The sequence below is a fragment of the Diadema antillarum genome, unplaced genomic scaffold, assembly GCF_040938485.1.
Source record: "Diadema antillarum isolate AM-2024a unplaced genomic scaffold, OU_Dant_1.0 seq00000264_RagTag, whole genome shotgun sequence".
Taxonomy (NCBI): Eukaryota; Metazoa; Echinodermata; class Echinoidea; order Diadematoida; family Diadematidae; genus Diadema; species Diadema antillarum.
The window spans coordinates 107,185-127,497 of record NW_027271302.1 but is presented as its reverse complement, the minus strand read 5'-3'; the positions used below and the strand labels follow the sequence as shown (position 1 = coordinate 127,497).

Here is a 20,313-nt window from a genome sequence, read left to right as displayed (position 1 = left end):
TGGGCTCACACACACATACACACACCCGCGCGCGCACACACACACACACACACACTGATCACAAGGTGACAGATACCATGTTTTAGCCATTCATATCGTCCCTTAGTGTCATGTTTTCCTTGTTTGTTTGTTTTTCCTTACTTAAAAATGTCAAAATTTTCCACCGAAAGCGTTTACCAAAATGTTGAACTTCACACTTAAATACGCAAAAGCTTCCTTGCAAAGTAGGTGGATATCCCCTCCTACACCCTCTCGTTGCTTGGTCACGGTGCTTTTTCTCCCTGCATGTCCTTCTCCCCCGGAAACATTCCTGAGTATGACCATGCATGTACATACCAATCCCTGGGTGCTATTCTCCCTCAGAGTGATAAAATCACTTCACCTTTTGTGTTTCCTCCCCACTCCCTTTCCGAGGTTTCTTACATGAAATCACTGCCACTGGATGACAGCCACTTAATGACGTTTTAAGAGTATACAGGTTTCAACATTTAAACAAAAAGCACGCACCAGTGACACTAGAGGAAATAATGCAACTTCACATCTTGGGAGCAATCTTGGCTGCCAGTTTTAAAGACATTTTGTATGTCTTTTAGGCATAGAGTCATTAGTGATATAGTTCCTACATATAGTTTTCTAGACTTTGATGATGTTAACAAAGACGTTTTCAGCACGTGCATGAAAAAAAAATCCTTTCAGACACACAATGCATTATTAGGATATCTTATTAGAGATTGGCATTGTTGAGGTCATTTCGGACACCACCCTTCCTTAGCTAAGACCAACATTCTTTCACCATTTATGAGAAAATTAGTTATACAGAGTAAAAAAAGGTAATCCAAATTTTAGGGCGACGTCATAATTGTCAGCTATTGAGAGCGCATTGTTGACTGTGAGGAAAGGGGAACTCTTTCTCTTTCTATTGATTCCGGTTTATGAATGTCATGCGTGACTGAGTACAGGGACTTCAAAGACAGCAATGACAAGTTGCACTTTTTCCAAGTTTGAGTATCACATGAAGGAACAATGAATGTCTCACCGGATGGAAAAGATCTGTCAATGAAAGTGGTAAAATAAACAGGCCAGCCTGTACAAATGCAGGTCTGTGTTTACAGACAGTTTACAAACAGGGTTTCTTCAAACCTTTTATTGCTCATAACCTTCAACATGGCTACGTTGTCGACAACTTGGTGTTCACTCCCACATGGGCTAACCATTGTCGATATTCTCGCTTTATATTCAAGACATAGTAAGAGGGGTATGTTTAATATGATTTGTTTTTCTTTTCCGGATTTGTTATAATTTTCATATTTGATATATTTCATAGAATTACATTATACACGCATGGAAGCTTAAATGTATTTCCTGTTTCTCACTGTTGTGCATGTTTGTGTACAGTGTATTTACATATGTTATGTCCAAGTGTATAATATCCCCATGAAGTGAATTTTCTAAGTGCAGAGCAATAGTAATATGACAGTAATGACATGTAATGCTGTAAGGTGATGTGATATTAGCTGAATAGTAGAATGGTTTTGTTTGTTTTTGAAGGATATGGAGAGTTGAACTGTTGTTTTTTATATTTTGTAAATGTATGGTACTATAAATCCGCTGATTTAGTGTTGTTGTTTTTTTTAATCCGTTTACTGCATGTGGAAATTTATTCATAATATTTATATAGTGAATGTATATTGTCTATTTTTTAATGTCTGAATTTATATGTATGTCTACATCAATATCACAACATGTCTATTCAGTTTTAACCTTCTGCAAAAGTAATTTATAGGATTATAATGAATATGATATTGGCATGACAGAATATCTTAATACGTTTTTTACCTCTTTTTCTTCAATTGAGAAGAATTGTGTTCTGGAACTTTACATGTACTTTTACTCTGTACGCATGGCACTATTAGTCTGCGGACTTACTGTTATGCTTTCTATTGATTTGCAATAAAACTGAATTGAATTGACTTGAATTTAATAGAAAATGGTTTGTCGTTACGAGCTGTGTGTTGAATATGCGAGTGAAAGATGGACCGTGTGAGTTGGCCCTTGCGGGAGTGACCAGGTTATCAGACAGGTGGCCATGGTAAATTATATGGGCCGTGAAATGTTAGAAGACACCCTTAACACAAACCTGCAATCGTATTGGCTGGCCTGTTTATTTGGGGCACTTTCATTGACAAACCTCATTCATTCAGTGATACATCCATCGTTCCTTCATGTGTCACTCCAACTTGGAAAAAAGTGCTAATGACGAATGGTGTCTTTCAAGTTTGTGTACCCAGTCATGCGTGACATTTATTAACAAAATTAGGAACCAATAGACAGAAAAAGAATTCTTCTTTCTCACTACTAACATTGCGCTCTCCATAGCTAACAATGAAGAAACGATAGCCCTCCAAAGTTACATATTGCAGATTACATTTTTTTAAATATACAAATTATAATAGTACATAATTCAAAAAATAATGCATTGATTCCATTCAGATCTGATCAATCACATATATATTCCGGAACACAACAGCTATGCAGTGTTTTAATGAGAACATGTCCTTATAGAAATTGGATAACTTGTGTTGGGAAGCCCTATAAATGTACAATATAACAGTGTAAATGAAATTGATACAATATTTAGGGCACACGTTTGAACACCCCTCCACTCCCACCCCACCCCCCTCCCCCCCCAAAAAAATAATTTCCATGGATTATGTTTGTTTATCTACCCAGGATCAATAATTCTGGCCGATCTTACTTTTCACAGTGCAATGCCAACAGGTATTTCTTAAATCTGCTCTTAAATATAATTATTAAAACATTGTAGATGAGACACTAGAAACATACATAGGTAACAAGCTTCACAGTTTTGGTCCAGTGAAACGAATATTGATACCAGTATGCTGCACTTAATTCTGAAAACTCTTGTGTGTGTGTGTGAGGGGGGGGGGGGGTCTCTATAACAGGTATACCTGTCTCTAAATACCTTTTATGTGGGAATTTGGCAGACACTTTGGTGACCATTTCGAACAAATCTCAATACTCACATGGATACAAAGTATCGTCCAGATTCAGATCAGCACCCTCAGAGTAGGTTAATACCATCAAAACAAAGTTGGGAAAACATGTTTTTTCTTCTGGCACCCAGACTATAGAGTTGTTAATTGTATTTCTATCAACAAAACTTCTATCATAAAAGTCAGGGGAAAATATACAAGTCACAACACCAGTATTATCATGGGTAAAGTATTATGTGAAATAATATCTAAATTTTGATCTGTAGGCACATATATAAACTACTATGTAATACCATCACTTCTTTTGAAGAATGAAGATATTGTCTGGTCGTCAAATCCTTCTTGTGAACCACGGCAGTAAAATGCTCCGAATCCCTGCACATCCCACTCAGTAGTGGATGGAAAATTTAAGCGTCTGATATCTAGAGTATAGTCGCGGGGTGCTGGAGGCTCAGGTGAAGTGTCACTGGGGATTGGTGCTGTCCTGCCAAAGTCACGGGAGGCTGATGAGGATGGAAAGCTTCGATAGCATTGCATCTGGGAAGCTGTATTCTCAATGTCTGAAAATCCAACTGAAAGTGTTGTGATGCTGACCCGTTCACCTGGATATCGAAAAAAACCACAATCATTGAAATTCAGAAAAGTAATATTAGGTATCCAGAAATTGCATCTTTTATTAGATGTTTCCTCAAGTTACAGCATTCAAATAGTACATCATAATTCCTCTACTTATTTCCATATAAAATTTATCAAGTAATATTTTTGTCTTTACATCACCAATGAATTTCAAGCCATACAGATTTCTGAAAGAAATAATTTTGTCTCTTATTGTAGGGAGATAAAAGTCAGTCCATAAAATATTCAAATTGTTACTGCATATAAATACACCTATGTAGAATGTTCTCCTACAGACAATGATTAATTTTGAAAAGAGCATCAAGAGGAGAATCAAATATGTGCACGTTTACAGAAAATGCTGGTATTGAAAAAAAAAATGATATGACAGCAATGAAAATCTGAAAGCTGCTGATATTTTCATGGAATTGTGCGATGGCATTTGTGGAAAACTCAGTTACTGCACAGTGGTGGATCCAGAGGGGGGCGCACCGGGCGCGCGCCCCCTCTCTATCTTTAGCTAAAACAGCAGAAATAAAAAGAAAAATTGGAGGGTTGGGCGGGACCCCTTTAATTTTGTAAATGCGCCTCCCCTTTAAGGAATTCCTGGATTCGCCCCTGCTGCATGCCATTTTTTTTCTCAATTCATTCACACTATGAAGCTGACTTTCATAAACAGAGTAATGACCAGAAAACTGAAGGGTAGCAGCTTCATTAAGATTTGGACATTCAGATAACATGTGAAGGAACTGTAAAGTTTTGTGAGTTATTACTGGACAGTATGGTTGCAACTGCAATATACCTCTGATGCATATGATGACTTGATCATCTTACAAACTGACCTCCCAGTGGTTGGTGCGCAAACATTTTTATGTAAGGCATGTTTTTGGTCAAGCTGTATAAAGCAAAGTGTGTGTGTGTGTGCGTGTGTGTGTGTGTGTGCGTGTGTTATCCTTTAAAGTCATCATCACTTGCCAGGTTATTGTAACGTATTGCCACGTAACTTGACATGAAGAAAACATACAACGTATAAGCCAGTTCGGGGTTCCAGTTTGAGCATGAGCAGAAAAAGGTCATTTGTACCGAGAGACAGGTTGGTTTTTAATTTCACTGAGATAAGCAACCCTCTTACTGTAATGCTATGATTATTCATGGAATCCTTATAAATAGTGCATGCCAGTACATCCACCTGACAGCAAGCCTGGGTATTTGGCAATGTTAACAGAAAAAGTTTGTTAATGTATTCAAAACAGCACAATGAAATAGATGCTTCCCAAAGTGTTGATTGACAAACCATTCTGGTCACTTCATCTACACAGGTTCATTCTTTGTTAGAATACGAGTTCCATACATTGCTATGTTGGGCAAGCTGCTGCATTATGTCGCTTTGAATTTAGTGAAATGCCTAACCAACTGAGAAAAATGAAAGGTCATTTGTACCCATGTGCACATGAGCTATCTCCGAACTGGCTTATTCTTATCATTTCAAGTCAAAAACAACATGTAGCCAACATTTTGTGTGTAGGGCAACAGGAGGCTTGGGAGGTCATTGCATCATGTGTTTCCTACTCATAACTGTCACTGTTGAATTCAAACTTGAAAAAGTTTACAACTGAACAATCTATTTGTTTGAATTTGCCATATTTTAAAAAAAAACTTCCAACTGTATGGTGTTGCACTGGACAGTAAGGAAATGTATTTTTATATCACGCTACACCATGCATTGTGTATAGTAAACGCAAGGCATAAGTATTAAAACTATTGAGTTTTTGGTCACATAGCCCTCTTCACCCAGTTATGAACATGATGAATGTATACTTCGGCAGTCAAAGGCTGACGGATAACAATTTAGTACTCGCGTACTATTTGATTGCTTGTCCTTCCTGTGCTTATGACTATTAACGAGGTGGCAATAACACATTTGAAGAAGAAACCTTAGGAGTGGGTACAGAGTTACGAGGTACGATGTATTGGAATAAACACAAAAACAAATGCACAGGATTAGGAAGTAGTCAGGGTGTACAACACTAAAGAGTTTTGTGTGGTGTCGAATCTGTGCAAAACAAACTGCACGCTGGCATCATCCTACATGCATGTTCATTGCAAACTTTTGCTTTTCATTTTCTGGGTACAAGATTTTGAGAAGTTTCATTACAGTGTGAATGGAAACTTGTAATTTTGCAAAGTTTCATTTAACAAAAGTTTCCCGTGAGAATGACCCTTATGAACGTATATTATTTGACCTCAATGTGTTTATACTTAGATGTTTTTCCGGTGCAATGTATTTTTATCCTAACATTTTTATTTCGGCAACAGTTTTGATACGCATAGATAGCTGGTTTTAAACAAATTGAGGGCATTTCTCTTTAAAGTGTTCTAAAAGATCATACCGTATTGAAGGTACAACGCACGATGGGAACAGAAAAACCTGACATCCCATACATGACCCCTTTTAATGTGGATATATCCACTTGCAATTTGTATGATATGGCAGACAAACATGGGTATCATACACAAAGAGGAGAGAGTCCTTTTGAATGACTGAAGGGGGAGAGAGAGTGGGGGGGGGGGGGAGAGATTGGAGAAAATGTGCTCAAGATAGTCATATAATTCAGACCTGAGTCCCAGTCAATGATAGAAATAGTGACTCTCATAATCTCATAAGCTCTATCACTAGATATGCCTCCGTAAGATTATGCACTGAAATTAAGAAGTCCATTACTTGAATACATCTTATTTACAGAAATTATCCTAAATAGTAATGTGTTATACTAAATGATGGCTCAATTTTCATTTCTTCAAATTCAATTCAATTATGTACTTTTTATTGACTTGAATTGAATGGTTGCATATTGTCTTCATTACTGTAACTCCAAGCAAAGAAATGTCTGTAGTGTAGCCAATGATTCCAGCTAATTTAGGCTGCAATGACATTTTTACAGGTTAAGAGTAATCATCACCCCCAGTCAAATTTGTCAGAATCAGCTTATTTGTCACTGATGTCACAGTGAACCCATGTAAGAGTCATAGGCAATGATGTGAAGCCCTACAAAACTTGTGAACTTGTATAAAGAAAGACGGAACAACTTCGAATGAAAACTTTGTGGCAGGCACCTTACAGGAAGTAAAGTAGCCATGAATATGGTGGCACACGTCCATGTACATGTATTTGTTGCAAGCATACATTTTATATGTTACCCGGCCTGCATCACAAAACCAACAAAAACTAGCAGGGCATCGATTTTCAGTTAAAGGCAGATTCTGAAAGACAAGACTTTAAGTTTTAAAATAATGTATAACTCAATTCCAAATGGGCTCTTTTAATACATAAAAATATTGGAAAGAAGCACTCACTCACTCTGGTAAACTTATACTGAGAAGAGGCTCTGAAGTATAGGGTCTATTGAATACACCTACGGCCTAATCTTATACCAAGCTGCATGTGCTCTGTACGATGAATGCAATAAAAAAAGTAACAGGATGTAAACGTCATTGCAGCAGCAATGAAAGGATTATTAGATTATACGAAATTGAGAGTGCTTTATTACCACATTCTATTCATGACTAATCAGATCTTTCAAAGCAGTAGTATCACCTTTTCTACAGTTATCAGAGTTTGTAGTGTATGAAGAGTGAGTATGGGGCATTTAAGAAATGGAAAGGGTCCTCTTTGCTATACCTATAGTCACACTATTTATTTTTAAAAAAGTGATCTCAAAACTGCTAATAGCTCAATTTCCTAGTCCTTTTATGGTTCAAACTTTAATGTAGAAGAAGAATAATTATTGCTCTTCTAGAAAATACACGCACACACTCACAACAAACTCAAGATTGTCTCGTTTGGCCCGAATCTCCTTGAAACCTCAAAAAATCAGGGCATGCCACTTTCTGTTGGTTTTGTGATGCAAGGTCACAAATGGTAACTCGTTTCAAAAGTCACAAGAGTCATTTTTTTTTTTTTTTTTTTGCTGGGGGGTCTTTAAAACATTCTGTTTCTGGTGTCTGCCTTCGGTATTCTTGTTTTTTATCATCCATCTTTTAACTCATTCAGACTTATCCTGAAATTTTTCAGGTCAGATGAATACATTTTTAGGGTAAATTGTTATTTTCCATCTTTCTTTAACTGTACAATCAATTGTTCAGTGAAAAACAAAATGGCATCGGACGGAATTGCCACAAAAATGTAACAGACAAAAACTGTGGACAGAAGAGGGAGTTTTATTGTAGTTGAGTGAGCACACATTAAAGATGAAGCAAGGAATGTGATTAAAATGTTTATGGCATAAGGGGGTCAAATAATGGATTATGAAAGGTCAGTACCTTGATTTTTTTTCTATTTGTTTAGTTATTGCGAATCTTTATACAGAGTGGCTTGATCAGCATGGATATAATTATAACCAGCATAAGATGGACAAACAAGTTTCGAAACGACATAAGGTAGACAAACATTAAACATTCAGAATAGAATAAAATTATACAATCATGTAGATTTAAAATAAACTATCTGCCCGTCTTCATCAGGGCTCTGTTATTTGTTACATCCATTGAACATGAACAGCCAAAAAAAAAACACGAAACAAAACAAACAAACAAACAAAACAATCAAACGAACAAACAGAACAAAACAAAACCAAAAAATAAGATTGTTTAAAAGAATGTACTCATGACAATTTAAAAACGAAACATATAATAGAGTTAGATATTAAAATTAAGTAAACGTACATGTGCAAATATATCGAAACAAATATTCAAATCAAATTAAATGAACGTACAAACATCTTAAAAAAAGAAATGGTTCAATTCTTGCTATGGCGACTGCCGCGCATCAATTTACCACATAATGAAAAGCTTTGTACCGCAATGAGCACAAATCGACACATTTTGTGTGCAGACAGTGTAACGCACAAGTGAGCATCACTGACCTCTACTATGTAGGTCAGTGGTGAGGATCCGGTATATTCGCCAAGTTAGTGTTCGCGCTCATTTATCGCGCTTAAAAATGGGGGTGTCGTATGAACAGAAGGATCCCATTAATTGTCTATGCAATGTTTCTGTGTTGTCGGTTCGCAGGGGGAGCAAATACGTGAAAGTTGTCATGTGGGAGACATTTACTTTCACCAGATACAAAATGTTCACAGATACCCCAAATGATTTTTAAGACTTTTGAGAACTGGCCATCTTCATAATGTTTAGTCATCCACCATGCATGACTTAAATCCCTCTCTTTCACACAGATTAATGGAAGTAAATATTCTCCGAGAATGTAGAAATGTCCTTGTCAAATGATTTTCCTCAAAGCCTATTCAATCAGTAATTTTGCCATTATTGTAATTATGATGTTCATTCATGGAAGTCCATCCTGCAGATTGCTAATTACAGTTTGTGGGTCCCTTGTATTGACAGTTGTTTTTGAGTAATGCTGTTGTAATAATTTTTTTAAGTAATTTGATTTTTTTTAAAACTTTACCGGCCTGCCATTATTGATGTAATTATTGTAACATGAACAAGTGGGCAAAGAAAATTAAGCAGCCATAACAATTCAAGGACATATGCAAAGAAATAAACAGCTTATAATAATGCATGGTGTTATTGCAAGTGAAATGCATTTAAGTATTATAATAATTGTTCTCAAAATGCTCAGTGATTGGACTAACAATGGAGATTGTATTTTTATTTTTGCATTTAAAATAAGAAACGTTTACACTGTTGCAAGTTTTGCATGTTTAAAGACAAAGTCTCAGATATTAATGTACATGAACGATCATAATGTGTTCTTGTAATAGTATAATGATTTCCTGCTTGCACAAGATTATTAGGGTTTTAATTGAGGTATAACACCACGTAAGCCTCTTGATCAGAGTAGTTGAAGTACTCAATAAAGCCTCTATGATACAAGTTTTTTATGCTTAAAGCTAAATACACTGCATATAGTGTAAATGAACATCAATGATGTGTTGGCATCAACATAATTCTCTCAGCAAATTATCATAATTTGACCATAGTCATTGAGATATTTACACCAAAACAATGACACACTACAACTAAGTCTCTGATCTTGATTATACAGAGTGAATGTACATGTGGTTGATAATGGTACACAAACTAATCAAACCTATATATTTGTCATTTAGGTTATAGCACATGTATCTGATACATCATAGCCTTTACATTGACGGTAGTATGTATGTGTAGTTGATATACCAAGTTAAACATCTGTTAGAATAGTGCTTTGATCACTATCGTACAGTGTACTTATATAACATGTGTGTACAAATTGTACATGTAGCTGATAACGCTGAATTAAGCCTCTATCTTGATCATAGTATAATTATGTAGTTGATACAGGGCTACAATACCATGCAGGTACAAAATTAAGCATCTTTGTAGTACAATATCTTGATCATTTACCTCATACTCATTTACATGTAGTTAATGCCCCCAACTGGCATTTATTTTGATCGTAGCGTGTACAATTTGTAGTTGATACGACACATTATGCCTCTATTTTGATAATAACAGTCAAGGCATTACACCAATGAGCTTCTTTCTTTGTATGATCTCCAGCCTAAAACTCGATATAAAACCTGCCACTTGTGTCAGGGATCACCAAGCTGCTCATACTCGGTAGGCCTACAATTAGTTTCCCTCTATTTCCTCTTTTTGGTGAGCCATGAGACCAGCTGAGACTCTCTGAATGTAACTTTTGTGTGACAAAATGACATATTAATTTTATTTTAAGTTTTATTTGACATATATTACACGGAATATGTCAGCAGCTTCATCCTCCTTTTAAAATGCTTACTTTTAGGAAGTTAAAAGCCTTAACAAATCAATGCGGATAATGCAACTTACATGAAGTCTTGCAATGTAAACCTATCGATCATATACAATGAAGGTCAAAACATCAAAGGCACACAATGAAGCTCACTATATCTTCTATCCTGCGTGCATAATAATTATGACAATGTACTCACTTGCAACACGAATTTGACATAACGTGGCAAGAACAGCAAGATACTCCAACAGTCTCCACAGACGAAAGACAAACGGCCTGTCTCCATGTATCGAAACCATGATGATTGATGATTACACAGCCACTCTAATTATCTTATGCATAGGCATTTGGCATCTCGGCTCTGAAGTCACATCTACCATAAATGCAAAATTTCCGCTTCTGTGAACATTATTTCCTTTTTAGCTTGACCAAGGTCTATGATTTAGAAATCTGTTTGATCAAAGTCAAGTGTTGTCGAGCGCACGGAGTGCTCTTTGCATTCGCGTTCACTGTTGGATTCCCCCCGTACGCCCGTGGGAGTTTCATGGCCCTGCATCTCATTGGCCAGTAAAAACCACGTCCTGTACTTCCTTACTTCGGGACATCCCCACTGACTTCATTAAACAGCTTAAGACTGCCTGGGAATACAATGGTACTTGCATTACTGTCACTGTACACACAGACAGGTCCTCATACTAGGTGTTACAAAAAAACATTTCCCACTTTTCATCCTTAATACAATTGCAGTTCGAAAACTGTATATCAGATGACACTGTCTTTAAATCTTATATGAGTAATGGCTGAATAGAGTACAATTTAGTTGGAGGTGATTTGAACGTGAAAGCATGAATCAAATTCAATAAATCCATGATGAATCTTAGAATTTGGTTCCAGATTTCGGTCAAATTCTAACCCTCTGTACAAAATTGAACTTTACACAGGAACCAACGATGTGTGTATGTGAGTGTGGGCTTACAATACCCTGAACAATGGACATGAATACCACGAATACCACCATTTCAGAGCTCTGCTGACAAGGCTTCTGGTCTCTTGCTCCACGGCACATGAATACTTAATGAATACTTCATGATGGATTGCCCTGGGCACTGTCAGTCTGAATTCATGGTAATGGGTAAAATGCATGCACATGAAAAAGCAAACAAACAAGTAAGCTCATGTTTTTATATGCTTGCATACACTATATTTCAGGATGAATAAAGACTAGCTGCATGTGATAGTGGAATTTCTCATGAAAATGTAACAGAGCATTGGAACTTTGGCCATTGTTCTAGACCATTGTCTGGATGTTAACCACACACTCACATTCACAACAATTGACTCCTGTGCAAAGTTTGTTTGTACAGAGAGTTGAAAATAGAGTAAAATCTGAAACCTTACTCAGAAATAAATCTTGAATTTAATGAAGCTTGTTCATGCTTTAATTTTTAGATTACCTTCAACAAAATTGTACACTTTGCAGCTCTTCCTCATGTCACTATAAGTGTTATCTGACAGATAGTTTTTTGAAAAAGTGGGAAATGTTTTCTTGTAACACGTAGATACTGGGTATTATTTGCGAACAAACGTACAAACATTTAAAAATAACTTTATTTAAAATTACTCATTAATCATTGTACATTTTTTTGTTTTACTTTTATAATAACAAAAGTGGCGATATCATAGCAATTACCGAAGGAGAAAAATGGAGGTATATTATGCCTATTAGAATAAAACCCATTTCAAAAAACGTTTCTCCCTAGCTAACCTAACTACCCTTATTCCTTCAATCTATTATGAACTACCCTCATCTCCGAAACATAAAAACCAATCCCGCTCATACACAATTACCTATCCTTTCCTTCCCGTGCCTTCCCACCCCTACACACAATGTGTGTTCAAATAACCACGCACACACACACACACACACACACACACATACAGACCACACGCACACGGATAACAATATTACCTGAAATGGCAGAAAAAGTAGCAGGAATGATTATTATATAAAAGGGGCGAATTTTTTTTTTTTTATGTTCCACAGTTGGCGTCAAGTGAAGTATAAAGAGAAGCGACCTAACGGAAGAAGGGTGTGGGAGATTGTGCATTTTCAGAATCAAAGTTCAATAATCTTATGCACACTTTATATATAATATAAAATATTTGCAACATTTTCAATCAAATAGTAAGAAAAAGTGATTTTCAATTGCATTGGGAATACCGAAAGAGGGATATCTGTCACCTCTTTTTTAGGAGTGTGTGTCTTCACTTTGTATTTAAGTGTATATGAAGTGGAGCAATGGGGAAGAGTATGGAGCTCTTGGGATTTTAGACTAATTCATCCGTCAGGAGAGGAAGCGAAGGGGTCCACACAACTGAAAATGTGTATGTTACAGGTTACTGATGCATTTTGTAGCTACCCTACTCGGTTACACAATGAAATATGTATCAAATGATTTGTAAAGAAGTACAGGCCATATGCTTTTCCAGAGGCCACCATCGAACTTAAGCTTCTGCTTAAGTCATGTAAGTTGCATTTTGTATGTACTAATTCGATTGAATAATCAGTGATTTTCCAATTGTATTTGTACGATTATAATTCACCTACACAATATTTCATTATTGGCATATTATATGTGATTATAATTATTTTCATTTTATGTTGGATATAATGTGATTAGTGTTGGAAAATTGTTTGTTTTATACGTTGTATAATAAATACTTTGTAAAACAAGAGACCCGGGGTCACGCGCTCACCTTAATCGCAAGTTCACTTCCATGCATTCTTGCAGACTCTTACCTGAGAACATTGGAAACTTGGTTCGGTGTAAAAATGGCAGAGGTAAAAATGGCAGGGGTAAAAATGGCAGAGGTAAAAATGGCAGGGGTAAAAATGGCAGAGGTAAAACTGGCAGAGGTAAAAATGGCAGGGGTAAAAATGGCAGAGGTAAAAATGGCAGGGGTAAAAATGACAGAGGTAAAAATGGCAGAGGTAAAAATGGCAGAGGTAAAAATGGCTGAGGTAAAAATGTCAGGGGTAAAAATGGCAGAGGTAAATAATTATGTCAGTGGTAAAAATGTCAGAGTTAAAGTTGTCAGTGGTCGAAATGTCAGTGGTCAAAATGCTAGAGATAGAATTGCCATTGATAAAAATTTAGTTGTTGAAATGCAAGAGGACGAGGTAAAAGTGACATATTTTTTTCCTTCATGTTTCTGACACCTTTCTCGCAATACGCGCTTTTCGTGCCTTCTGAAATAAAGCACGGGGGAGACCGGGGAGAAATGGGACACGGGGAGAAATATGGGACACTCAAGTAACTTGAAAAATGCTTGGCCAGTCAACAATCCAATATGTATCAGTAAAAAGATGAGCCTCGGTACACTTGAAAATGGACATATTATAACCACTATACAGCTCTACAGGTATAGTCAGTGAAATATCAAACTTCCTATAGATCTGGTAGGTCCTATACCATGTTAATAGGCATTTTAATAAGTGTGCAAACTTCTAAAAATAAAATTGCTTGATAACAGACATGCAGGTATGAAAAAATGGCAGGGATCTTTTACTGTTTCTGTTACCACTGGGAGCCATTTAATAGGGCAGTGTTACATTTCTCCCCGCGACATGTAAATCCTACTTTGGTCATGATGGTTATCCAATTTCTCTCTAGGTTGTCTCATTTCTCCCCGCTTGATGTCCCAATCCCCCAAAATTAGGGGTTAAACAAATCATTAATTACACGAAAATGTTTTATATATAAAGGGATATCACTAGATACTCTTAGTGGGGCAGCTTAGGAAAACTATCGTGCATTTTGAGATACAAGCACCAAATTTGGCACAAATGTACATTAACATATTGCAAACATTTTCAGATATTGGGCCACTTGGAATTCTCTCTTTATGTCCGCCATATTGGATTTCAAAATGGTCGCCATTTGAAATCTACAATTGCGAATATCTCTGGGTCTCATGGTGCTATTGACCTGATTCTGATGTGTTCCTGGATTTACGCCCATGCTTTGGTTTTTCGCCTGCGGATTCGTTCAACAATGATTGAAAGAAATCCCATGGCAAACTATCGGTTTTTACTCTCACTGAACAGTCTATTGCTAAAGTTCGTCTCCAGTCTTAATAGGCATAAGTTTGTAAAGTGACCACAAAGTGTTCATTAAACTTCGAGATATTTGTTTTTGCGCCATGTGATACTTGAACAATGTAATGAAATATTTTGCAAGAGCTTACTTATGTCTGCCGATACATCTGCTGTAGTTTGTTTTTTGCGTTTTGTAATTTTACTTCTACATTATGTCGTGATCAGGCCTTGTGAGATAAATAGGCTCCTACGAAACCTGAATGTTTTCGTAGGAAAACCCGTTGACTGTAACGTAAGCCAGATATAAGTAATTTCTAAGTCCAGAATTATTTAGCATGTAACAAACCTAGCGGATTTTATACAATTCTGATATTCACCATGCATTATGATGATGGCATGTAACCATCAGGAGGTAAACTATAATCATCAAGAAGGCGAGAGAACCTCTTTGATATAACAGGCAAACTCCACAACACCATGCTGACGGGCATAATGCTTATGAATATATCGTAGTGCAAAATGAACTTATATTCATTATTCATGAAACTTTATGATACCACAGTTTCCGGGTTTCACCCCGAGAACAACATGATAACAACATGGTATACAATGCGATAAAGTAACACTAGCTGCCCTAGATTTTTAATCCTTCAGTGTGTGATGATAATTAAAGATGTCCATTAATAGCATGATTAAAGGAGAAATATCTATATTTCCAAAGAAACATAATACATGTAGTACGTTATCCGTTAAGACAGATTGAAATATGTCGTGCCCCACACTGCGCATCATCATTTTTTTAATCAAAGATGTTCAATGTATTGAATTGAATTTGAATTGAACAGGTTTTATCAAAAATCATGTCTGGCAGCCATAGGCTGAATTGCACATGTTTTACAATCATAGTTATAAAAACAGACAGATTATTTCGGTGCTCTGTACAAACAATGATATAGCGACATGACATTAAAAAAAAACAAATATTACAGTAGTCACATGTGGTAAATCACAAGAAGTGATCAATCTATGAGGGTACCAGCCCAATCAATTCTGAAATTGCTTTTACTAAAACGAAAAGAAAAAGGAGATAAAAAAATATCCTGTCCACATGGCAACACTGCTCAACACTGAATAAAAAAAAAATCATTACTATTAAAACTGATAATGAGATCAGTTAGGGTACCAGCCCATCAATACTCAGATTACTTTCTCAAAAAGAAAAGAAAAACGAAAAAAGAAGAAATGAGGAAAAAGGGAAGAAAATTCGCTGTCAACATATCATTACACAACTAGTCATTAAAAAAATTCCATTACTATTTCATCTACATATATTGATTTTATCTAAAAAAAATCACACCTACACATCACATTAATCACGTGTGCCAAATTTCAATAAAATAAACAATATTTCTTTCTTTTCTTTTAAACAATTATTATCATCATGACAGCTCATCCTTCAACGTAAATAAAACATAACACATTTACATATGTAAATGCAACTTCACTAATAGCTGGGCTCAAAAATTATATCATCTGTGATTAAATATTTGCTAAACCAGGTACTTCACGGTATATATTGCTTTCCAATAGGTGATCTTCAACCATAAAGACAAGAAAAAGTCCACTCCCCGCATTAAAAAAGAGAAGAAAAATGCATGTCTTTCCAACAGTATGGTTTTACGGGACGTAATTTGCCAGTGGTATCATATTCACTTTTCCCCATTTTCTGTGTATCAATAAGAATGATCTGTATTCCCTCCTGCGTTCACATTGCTGAGCCACCATTAAAAACTGTTCACTATCAAAAGTCATAAGACAATTCACTGTGTACCTGCTTCTGATGTGTCATCAGAATGTCATGCTGTATCAAACTCAGAATAATGAGAGTGCTCTAAGCTTTTTAAAACATAATTCAATAAACATTCTTCAAATCTGCAGTTTGGATTTGATAATTCGATGAATACAGTTTGCTCTGGCTAAGTTATCATTCAAAACCTCTTCATACGTTTATCGCCGACGAAATCGCTCTCATTACTTCTAACATTTTACCTCTGCCATTTTTACCTCTGCCATTTTTACCTCTACCATTTATACCCCTGCCATTTCTACCTCTGCCAATTTTACCTCTGCACTTTTACCTCTGCCATTTTTATCTCTGCCATTTTTACCTCTGCCATTTTTACCTCTGCCATTTTTACCTCTGCCATTTTTACCTCTGCCATTTTTACCTCTGCCAATTTTATCTCTAGCATTTTGACCACTGACATTTCGACCACTGACAACTTTAACTCTGACATTTTTACCACTGACATAATTATTTACCTCTGCCATTTTTACCCCTGCCATTTTTACCTCTGCTATTTTTACCTCTGCCATTTTTACCTCTGCCATTTTTACCTCTGCCATTTTTACCTCTGCCATTTATACCCCTGCCATTTCTACCTCTGCCAATTTTACCTCTGCCATTTTTACCTCTGCCATTTTTATCTCTGCCATTTTTACCTCTGCCATTTTTACCTCTGCCATTTTTACCTCTGCCATTTTTACCTCTGCCATTTTTACCTCTGCCATTTTTACTTCTGCCATTTTTACCCCTGCCATTTTTACCTCTGCCATTTTTACCTCTACCATTTTTGCCCCTGCCATTTTTACCTCTGCCATTTTTACCTCTGCTATTTTTACCTGGCACCGGAAACTTATGGTAGGGGTAGCTTTGAGAGTGGGGGCATGGTGTCCATTTACATAATATTCCATCACACTGGTAAAAATACCTACCAAGTACACTGTACTTTATAGAATGTTGGATTATGCAGCTTGGGAAAAAAAAAAGAATTAATGCCCTATCACTTTTGATTAGATCTAGAGAAAATATTATTGAATATTCATTAGTTTAGGAGGTTTGGACTCCCTGGGGCCCCCAAGAAAAGCATGGTGCCCGTTCAAACACTTTGAAATCTTATCCCCATGGGAATGCTACTTGCGAAGTTTGGTGAAAATACATTATGTTGTTTTCAGCAAGAAGATGAAAATTTAGGCCCGCATTTGGACCCCCATCCCATCCCGCTTCCTTGGGTCCCAAGGGGGTGGGGGGCACCCCTGATTTTACCACATCCCATGAACAAACTTGAAACAACAGTCATCAATATACTGACTCATTGTATCAACTTAGCTCAATCACTTTTGATTCCAGAGAAAATCTGTAAAGATTCCTTACAGGAGGGGGGGGGGGGGGGGGGTGGGACCCCTGGGGCCCCCAGGTGGGGCATGGTGCCCATTTGATGGAATTTAGATTCTATCACCCTAGGGATGCTACCAGCCAAGTTTGGTGAACATTTGTAATAGGGTTTTCAAGAAAAAGATGAAAATTTACAATTTAGGCCCCATTAGGTATGAAAAAAAAATATTCAGGACGGTGTGAGCGGCTGTCGTGGTTTCCCCGCTTGTGCGACCTAATGCTGTGTACACGCCAAGTTGATATAGGAGTATTGGGGAGTCTGGGAGGGGTGTCTTCCTCAAACAATAAGAGTGAGATTTTGCACTTAGAGAAATGAAATTCAACCGTCTGGTACACATTTGGGGATATTTTAAGAAAATTGTAAATTTAAAAGTATTAAGAAAATTAATTATTTGAGGGATGTGCTACCGGTAACAGTCCAGTTATACAATGCGTTTGAAAGTGAAGGCTGTGACGCTCACACCAATGACATAGACACTCACCTTCTTTGTCTCATTTACAAAAATAATAATTTGTGATCAAAGTGGTGATATTCGTATAGTGATGATAACAATAACGGGAAAGATTTATGCAGTTACCCCATCCCAGGTGTATACTGTAAGTCTCTTGCCAAATATTTAAAAACACAGTCCCATGAGAGGCAGAACAAAACTGTTTTTAAGGATCAGAAATGTCGGACTACAGACGAGGAGGTGACGACAAAGATGACGATAATCATTATGGTGATGGTAATGATAATGATGATAAGAGTAATAACAATGATTATAACAATAACAAGAAGAAAAAAGAAGAATTTTGATTTAACGACACATATTAACAAAGAATACCCCTTACTTACATTAAAAAAATAAGTCCCCTAAACCTGGGGGATGATTAAACATGTCATTTCCCACCTCGTGAGCTTGGGGGATGCATATTTCCCACTAACCGTGTCTTACTATTAGACGGCAATTCCGCTACTATCCGAGAAAGTCAACGAGAAGTAACATATCGTGGCTTGATCGGAATCATTTCATATGTTCTCTTTTTAAGCGTTTTTGAAGCGTAGAATAATTGAGGCTTGCCATCATGGTCATGATTGTCACAAATTCTTGAACATGTCTTAAATAAATGCCTCCCAGGAGCTATATCCAACACTGTTCAGACTGTGACTTGCACCCATACATGTTACATTCACTATCTTCCTATCTAAAACTCAGGTTCTCTTTCTGTCCCCCATCCGTATAGGTTTCCCAGACTTGGGCACATGGGAATTGCACATTCAATCAGGACTCGGCTGTCATTAATGGCTGTGTTTATCAACTCCTTTTCTCGGCAGAAACAGGTTATCCAAACAGCTTTCAAGGAATTTTTACGAGTTGATAAACGCAAAGCTGTTTTGAAAGCCCTTTAGGAAAGCCTTTTACGAAAGGGTGCGTTTATCAACTCTCCTTTCTCGGCAGAAACAGGTTATCCAAACAGCTTTCAAGGAATTTTCACGAGTTGATAAACGCAAAGCTGTTTTGAAAGCCCTTTAGGAAAGCCTTTTCGAAAGCCCGAAATTTGTGACGATCCAAACAGGTTTCCTAAACAGGTTATCAGAAACCTGTTTGGAAAAGCCTTTCAAAGTTGATAAACGCAAAGCTGTTTTGAAAGCCCTTTAGGTCGCCCCCCTACTGCGGTTACGCAACCATGCGTTTCCAGTTTCTGAAAAGACGCGCGCCACGTAAAGTGCACACGAGTACGTGCAGGTGCATACATACAGCTGTGTGTAATGCACGCATATGCTTGGAACAAGGAGGTGTTTCTTTCACCAACAAGGTTTGAGAAATGAGTAACAACAGTCTCATTCCCTTTGATCCCATGTCTCATGCCGCCACTCATAAATATTTGAAGTATGTGCTAAACTGGAGCTGCCTCGCAGATAGGAAGACAATTGATTCATGTGCCATTGTATCATGACTCGTCACTCTCAAAGGGAGATATGTCTTTATGATGGTAATTGCTTTTCGCCGTCCCTTCTTAGAAAACAAGCGGCACATTAATAGTACAGGCAGTCAGGGCTTTGGAAAGGGCTCTCGAAAGGGCTATGGAAAGGGCTATCGAATGGGCTATCGAAAGTTGATAAACGCAGCCGACGAAAACAAGCGGCACTTTAATAGTACAGGAAGTGGACAGGGCTTTCGAAAGGGCTATGGAAAAGGCTTTCGAAAGGGCTATGGAAAGGGCTATCGAAAGGGCTTTCGAAAGTCGTTTAAACTGGGGAAAGTTGATAAACGCTGCCATTGATTCTCTGTCATTCTTTCTTCAACTGGAAAGTTTTTATGCGTCTTAGGCTGTGTTTATCAACTTTCCCCAGTTTAAACGACTTTCGCAAGCCCTTTCGATAGCCCTTTCCATAGCCCTTTCGAAAGCCCTGTCCACTCCCTGTACTATTAATGTGCCGCTTGTTTTCGTCGGCTGCGTTTATCAACTTTCGATAGCCCTTTCCATAGCCCTTTCCATAGCCCTTTCGAGAGCCGGCCCTTTCGAGAGCCCTTTCTAAAGCCCTGACTGCCTGTACTATTAATGTGCCGCTTGTTTTCTAAGAAGGGAC

At 37.2% G+C, this 20,313-nt stretch overlaps 1 protein-coding gene across 1 annotated transcript in view; it reads right to left on the bottom strand.

Annotated features, from left to right (window-relative positions):
• The window catches only part of LOC139729793 (uncharacterized), a 55,909-nt gene extending 51,413 nt beyond the window's left edge, over positions 1-4,496 (bottom strand). Inside the window, exons 1-2 of the mRNA XM_071640724.1 lie at positions 4,472-4,496; positions 3,308-3,616 (exon numbers count right to left, since the gene is read on the bottom strand). Coding sequence (XP_071496825.1) covers positions 3,308-3,616; positions 4,472-4,496 — 334 coding nt within the window. The remainder of the gene's footprint in view (positions 1-3,307; positions 3,617-4,471) is intronic.
• Positions 4,497-20,313: the final 15,817 nt, after the last annotated feature.